Source organism: Hibiscus syriacus, unplaced genomic scaffold (assembly GCF_006381635.1).
Source record: "Hibiscus syriacus cultivar Baekdansim isolate YM2019G1 unplaced genomic scaffold, ASM638163v2 tig00110056_pilon, whole genome shotgun sequence".
NCBI lineage: Eukaryota > Viridiplantae > Streptophyta > Magnoliopsida > Malvales > Malvaceae > Hibiscus > Hibiscus syriacus.
Genome location: NW_024062580.1, coordinates 471,852 through 479,301, shown reverse-complemented (window position 1 = coordinate 479,301; position 7,450 = coordinate 471,852). Strand labels below are relative to the sequence as shown.

The following is a 7,450-nucleotide window of genomic DNA, read 5'->3' as shown; positions in this document are numbered from 1 at the left end:
GAAGAACAAAATTCTCAATCCGAAGAAGAAAAAGAAGATGATGTTGGTAATGCTCAATTCCACATAATATTGGAAACACTATTGAGAATGGGTAATTAAGATTTGGATTATACACTTCCTTGTTGAGTGAAAGAGAACAAGCGGAACTCTCGTGCATCGCCATTGCCGCCGTCTGTCCGGATCGTGGTCGTGGTCGTGGTCATACGTGTCTATACTATCTTTTTAGATAAAATTCTTGTGGAATTTATAATATTTATAGGTTGTTGAGGACTGTTTAAATCAAAACGTTAACTTTAGACGTATCTGGACTGATTTCCAGCTTTGTACAAAGGAAACAAGCTGTTAATATCAGGAGTTACATGAGTTACCTGATTTAATTTCATGAGTTATTGTTAGAAAAAATGTTAATCCGAGATAAAAATAATAATAAAAAAAATGTTATTATATAATCGAACGAAGAAAAATAAATAAAAATTAAAGTAGAGGCAAGAAATTGGTTTACTCATATTTAGACAATGAATCGGATGAGTAGAGTATGATAAACCGAAGAAGGATTTTTGATGAGGCATGTATGAACAATTTCCTTAAGACATATTTGTCCTCTCCTCGGTGCTTTGAGTAACGTTGGACGTCGGTCTCCAAGGATACAACAACAAACGATAACAACAATAAGCACAACCGTAGTGATCAGTCGAACGCAATCTTGCCTTTCTCTATCACTAGAAAGAATGAATTTGAAAGGAATTATCTAAGTGATTTCCTAATTCAACTTTGTGAATTGTGTCTCAAAGTTGTCTCTCAAAGTTGTGTCAAGTTTGTGCCTCAACTAACCTATATATAGGGGAGAGGAAATTAATCAAAAGGTTATGACCTTTTGATGAAGAGGTTTATTGAAAATCTAATAGGTATAATTGAATTGATGCAATTGTATACCAAATAATAAGTCTGTTCACCAAGTGACATAACTTATTATTAAAAGACATCAATTTTATTCAATTATTTACTAATTTTTCCAACAATCCCCCACATGAATGAAATTGATGATTTCAAACACTGACTCGATATGGTGATAGATTTTACGTTCGATATTTGAATAGGATAGGTAGATGTCCCCCTTTGAACCTTCCCTTGTGAAAATATGTTTACTTTACTGGCTGTCCAGTAGACGTGATGTCCTTGAATTGTCCTGTCGTTTGTGTAAGCGATGACATACCTCACACAAATATCTCACTGACAAGAATTTGGTTATCATGGTTATGTCCATATAGCCGCAGACATCTCCTGGTTCTGCAAGAGTTTAGAGAACTATGCCCCAATGGTCTCTTTGACACGGCTACACTTCACTCTCACATAGGTGACTTATGTTGTTCGGTTCACCGAAACACATAGTGTTCATTAAAAGCATTGCTTAACCTTTTCCACATTTTAGTCACTGTTTTTATCATAGGAATGGACTTAGGGATAAGAACCCCACAGTGACCTCACAAGGTCTATGCATGTAGGTTGTCCCATTGAACTTAGATTTTGGGATCTCCAGTCAACTAAGTTGGGTTTTCCTTCACATAACGCCTTAAATATTAATGGGCTTTAGTCATATTCCTTTTGATGTATATCAAGTTGATCTCTATTCAACTCATTGTTTAGCGGATCCACAATGTTATCTTTTGATCTTACAAAATCAATATAGATAACTCTAGTTGAGATCAATTGTTTAATGATATTATGTCGATGACATATGTGTCTCGACTTACCATTATACTTATACAAGGTACCCCACACTTTGATATAGTTGTAGGAAAATTTTCTACATTTCCATAACTCATACGGTGTCTCCCCTATTTTCTTGTAAGTTACCTTATTTAAAGGTAATTTTCTAATAAAATATCTTCCTTCACATGTTCTGTGACAACTCAGAACATGGCCAAATGTCATTCATAATTCTTTAGCGATCTTATGGATACTATACACTTCATATGGTGTATATGACAATCCATTCGAGATGTAATTCCGATATAGAAACTTAGAGTGCTTTCAAGCTTTAATGACAATAATGTCTATCTCATCCTCTCTATGAATAGGAGGATCATCTTATATTTTACCATATTCAACATGATTAAATATAACATCTTATGTCGCTATGTCTTGAAATTCCATCCATGAATTTCACATGCTTCTCGTTGTGGCTCACAACCACTGACATCGTTTAATTTTATTCAAAGTCTGAATAGAAATCAACATTTCAAATCACGAGTTAAGTGAATCAGTGGGGTTACCATTGTTTCGTTTAAAACATGAAATTAGAATTCGTAAAAATTCTAACAATAAATCAAAAATTATTTCAATTTATTTTACCCTCTGATTCTGTTTAAACAACATAATTTAATTAGAAATTAAAATTCTAATAAAAACTTTGTAACAATGTTGTTACTTTCAAATGATTTATGTTTTAAATATTAAATCAAATAAATTCCGTTGGTTGACAGGATTAAAATCCTGAAACAGAATTATAGGCCCGATTTTTTTTCACAAACATATCATAATTTCGTTTCGGCACCTTATTTATTGCAACAAATTTTAGTTAAAACTAAAATCCAACAATTAAGTAATTTCTATTAAACGGCGGGAATTTAGTAAAACTAAAACCCGAAACATAAATGTACAATCAACACTATTTTGTTGAATCCGTTAAATGTCAGGATTAAAATTAAAATCCGAAACAAAACCAACTTCTATTGGACAACGGGAATAAAACCCAAAACAGAACCAATTTCTGTTAAACGACAAGAACTCAATAAATTAATTCTCGAAACAGAATTAACTTCTGTTGATCGATGGGAATTTAATAATACCGAAAACAGTAGTATAATCTCAATGTATAAATATTATACAAGAAATATTGAATGGTCACACATACCTTTTTGAATTCTTGATCAATATTATAGATTCGTTGACAACCAATCTCGAATCATCAACATGTGGGTTAAAGGTGTGCCTCCATAAAGGACAAAGGTGTGCTCCGATGCGGTTCAAGTTGCGCAACATAGGATGCAACCACAAAATACAAAACTTGATGGGAATTAACATTGATTGAAAAAGTATATACTGAAATATATAAATAAAGAACCAATTAACTATTTGGCTGTAGTTGTCTTCATTGTGGGCATATATTTGGTTTTTCGTGCATCCGGAAATCGTTACAGCAAGGTCGAACTACCAAAAAGGTTTCTTTTTTCGTCGTCAAACCATGTCACAATTTTCAAGTGCATGGACTGCTCGTATATTTATCTGACATTCTTCTTTTCTCAAGTGTCCTCAATGTAACAGGAAATGAACAATGAAGGATGTACGGAAATTATTTGCGTCTAGGATTGTTGCTATTGATGGAGAATCACAAAAGGTCTTACTAAAATTCTAGAGAATTGATAAATTTTTGAAGGAAGGTTTAATAAGTGTAATGTTAATGGTGTATCTTTATTATGAAGAGAATTCAATCTCTTGAAGCTAAGTGTATCTCTCTTGAAAAGAAGGTAAAAATTTCTATTAAAAAAAGAATTAAAAATAATGTCTTTCAATTTGGTATTGTTTTGTGGTAATCCACTCTGTCTTTCTTATATTTTGAAAAGAAATTTGTAGAATGCTGTTTTGATTAAAAACAAAACTGAATGGCGAAAAAAAGAAGCTGAACGGAAACAGAGAGAAGCCCTGTTGCAACAACAACTTCACCAGTTTAAGGAGGTATGCTGATCATAGGTGTTATTAATTTTGGTTGTTTCTTTATACATTTTCGTAAAACTTCCATGTCCTATTGAATTTGTTTAATGAATTTTAGTTTTCCCCATTTGAGTTTTTCACTTCAGTACTTTCTGTGCTCTGTTTTATGCAGTAGTGTTTAGGTCCTTAAGTTTGAGCTTGCCTCATTCGCTATGTAAACAGTGCAATCTCACATTTACAAGATCGACTGCTTTCTGTTATATGCATGTTTTTTGTGGCAACAAATGTTGTGCATGGTAGAGTTTGAGGAAATATTATTGGGTGTGCTATAGATTTTGGAATATCTAACCTTCTTAATTAATTGATTTTCAGATATTGTTTCCTTTTAGAGGTAAAAATTTGGAAGGCCTGAACCATATATGAGTGCTTACATATAAATTGTATCTATCATATCTTTTTTTTTTTCAGGTTGACCGACCTGTTTCTTAAAACAATAATAGTATTTTGTTATCTTGAGACTTTTTGACTTTGCAGAAAACAAACTCTTTGGAACGCTTATTAGATGTGCAGAGTAGGACATCGGGACATCCACCTTCAATGGGAGGCTTTCAAGTAACATCTCTTGGTAATCCTTTTTCTGTCATTCTTTTGAGGAAGAGACATTCTCATAGGGTTAATGATCTTATCTTCTAATCCTTTACATTGAAACTATTAAATCATCTTCAATAGAAACTTCTATGCATGAAATACAAGTATTGGTGCTATAGACACTCATTTTTGTCCCACTTTATGTTCATATTTATAATATATATCTATATGCATTGTATAGTTATATATTATATGTCTCTATCATATATTTATTTTATTTATATTACATGTTGAGTATCAGATCCCATATTACAACAAGTGCTCGGCCCAAACCATTACAATAGTAGCCCAACAGTAACCCAGTTGGCCCAAGTTGTCACCCGCGACCCGAAACCCAGACCAGGACCCGAACCAGTTCCGACCCGAACCGGCCCCCAAAGCACTAGGGTTTTTCGAACCCTAGCCAAGACTTCATCAGCGCCGTAAGGTATTCACCCCCCATTTTTTCCGGCGACGTGACTCCAAGGCCAACCGAAAAACAAGCAACAACCAAGCAAGGAGTTTAGTTTCATTAGGACTTTAGTGAACTAAAAATAGGATATTCGGTGATTATAAATAAGATGTAAACCACACTAGAAATGGGGGGACATTTTTTTTACATTCGAAATACACGAGAATACTAGAGGAAGTATGCATCAAAATAGTAGCATCCAAGGCTTGTATTTTCGAACGAAAAGAAAATAGAAAAGGTATTGGCTTTTTACCTTTCTCGTCGGTTTGCATGTGTTTAGGATATGCTTGTTTTGCTTGAAAGTACCCACGAACAAAAAAAACCGATGAAAAAGGGGGGAGGATTTTCGAAGTTTCTTTTCTAGATCTACTCTCCCCCGAGGTGTTTTTGAAAAAACTGATTTGATATTCGAAATGAGTGGGAAAAAACTTTTAAAAAATAGATTTTTTTGGTTGGTCGCCGCCAATGAACAGCAGATCGGCGACGGCGAGGCGGCGACCCATCGGTTTCTGGGCTGTGCAGTTGTGTTCTTCATGAAATGAAGAACACTTTGAATTATTTCAGAGAATTTTTTGAGGCTGCTTTGATCTATTTTGAGGCTAAGGGAGAAATGATTTGGGTGTTTGTGTTGTTGGGCTTTATACCCAACCCGGTTATGACCCGCGCATCAACCCACGACCCGAGTGAATCCCCTAGGGGATTCGCGTGTTTTCGAGTAAAAAGGGTTAATTACCCTTTCGGTCCCTCATTGTTTTTTAAAGATTTATTTTGACTCCAAATTGAATTCACATCTTGATTTTACTTCGAAATTTGACCTCCACGTTTCGTTTCTTTCAATTTAGTCCTTTTTTTAAAAGCCAATTTATTTTTTCTTTTTTCTTTTTATTTAAATACTATATATTATTATTATTATATTTATTTTAACATTTAAATATATATATATATATATATTATCTTTTATTTTTATTTTCATTTTTTTTGTTTCTGTTTTTTAACATTTTATTATATAGATATATTTTTACTATTATTTTTTTCTTTATCTTTACTTTATTTTTTTATTTCCTTTATATTTATTTTTATTTTACTCTTGTTTTTATTTATTTATTATATATATTATTATTATCTTCTTTATTTTATTTATTTTTTATCTATATTTTTTATTTTTATTCCTTTTATTTTCTTTATATTTATGTTATTTATTTTATTTACTTTTTTATCTTTACTTTATCTTTATTTATGTATTTATTTATTTTTATCTTTTTTATATTTTCTTTATCTCATTTTCTTTATTTCATTTGTTTTTTTTATTTTCTTTATTTTTATTACCTTACTTTATTTTTTTATCTGACACGTCTCTCGACTTTTTAAGAGTACACTTTCGAATTCGTCAGGGGTAAGTAATTTGGATCATATTTTTACCTTTTAATTTAGACTTTCAATTTTCTTAATTAAAGACACATGTGAATTAATTAGTACCGAAAGGGCAGTTTAAGGGTGCTAACCCTTCCTTGACTGTAACCGACTCCCGAATCTGACATATCACTGGTAAGATGCAGATCATGTAGAAATTTGGGTATCTGATTAACCCGTTTTATTATTAAAATAAATGATCGGTGGTGACTCAAACTATTTCATTCAAGTCGAAACCCAATTCCGGGCCCACCCGAAAGACGGTTTCGACAGCTTGGCGACTCCGTTGGGAACAGGTAAGTGAGTCAGGCTATGGTAATTTCCAGTTGTCTTTTTAATGAAAAGGGTAATTTAAATTTTAAGGCAACTTTTCGATCCTTATTACTTACTTTTGATATTTTTTTCAAATAAATAGTTGTACTGACGGTTTCTTTCGATGATTTCAGCCTTTTAATCTTTTTTCCATCTAAGGCTCTATACCTGAGCTCCAAACCCGTTTTTAAGTGGGGGTGAAAGCGATGCCTTCATGTGAATTTATTCTCCGTACAGGCCTAGCAAGTAACCTTCGGGATTCATATATCTTATTTCTTCGTGTGAATTTATTCACCGCATAAACAAAAGGGAATGTATCCTCTCGAGTTTAACTTAGTCCACACAAGCTTGAAATGGGCTTAGGGCTAAGGGTCTGGCAAGCCTAAGGGGGGCACCAGTAAGGAGAACTCGAGTACCTTTTTAGAATCTAAACCGGAAGGCTATAGGGAATTAGAGCCCACCCCAAAACCTCATTTCAAACCCTAGGCTATTTTGAGATTATTTCTTATTTTATTTTCTATTCAAAGCATGTTAACTAGAAATTTATGCGGTTAGGACTTGTTCAAGATTAACATGCGAGATAGATATCATGTCCGGGTAGGAAAAATAAACATGTGGGGTAGGACTTTTATTTTCATTATTATTTTGATTATTATCCTTACCACATTAACTCTTTTCATTTTTGTTCTCTTTCATTTTATTTTCGTCATTTGCATCATTCAAAAGAGGTGTTGATCCACAAAAAATTTGTTCGTTAAACGTAAATAATTTGCATTAATGGACAAAGGGGTTATAATACAAGAGATGAAAAGATCAGAATTCCGGCTATGGTCACCAAGCGCATCAAAAGTCAACTTTTTCAAAATAGGTTGACAAAAGTTGCAGGGGCAAGAGGAGAAAATGTTACTGACCTGGGGA

General features: G+C 33.1%; 1 protein-coding gene across 1 annotated transcript; it reads left to right on the top strand.

Annotated features, from left to right (window-relative positions):
- The first annotated feature begins 3,304 nt into the window (after window positions 1-3,304).
- Window positions 3,305-4,404, top strand: LOC120214238. The gene is made up of 4 exons (XM_039212188.1): window positions 3,305-3,397; window positions 3,483-3,527; window positions 3,634-3,735; window positions 4,246-4,404. The coding sequence occupies exons 1-4, from the start codon at window positions 3,335-3,337 to the stop codon at window positions 4,402-4,404; spliced, it is 369 nt and encodes a 122-aa protein (XP_039068119.1). The 5' UTR covers window positions 3,305-3,334.
- The last annotated feature ends 3,046 nt before the right edge of the window (window positions 4,405-7,450 follow it).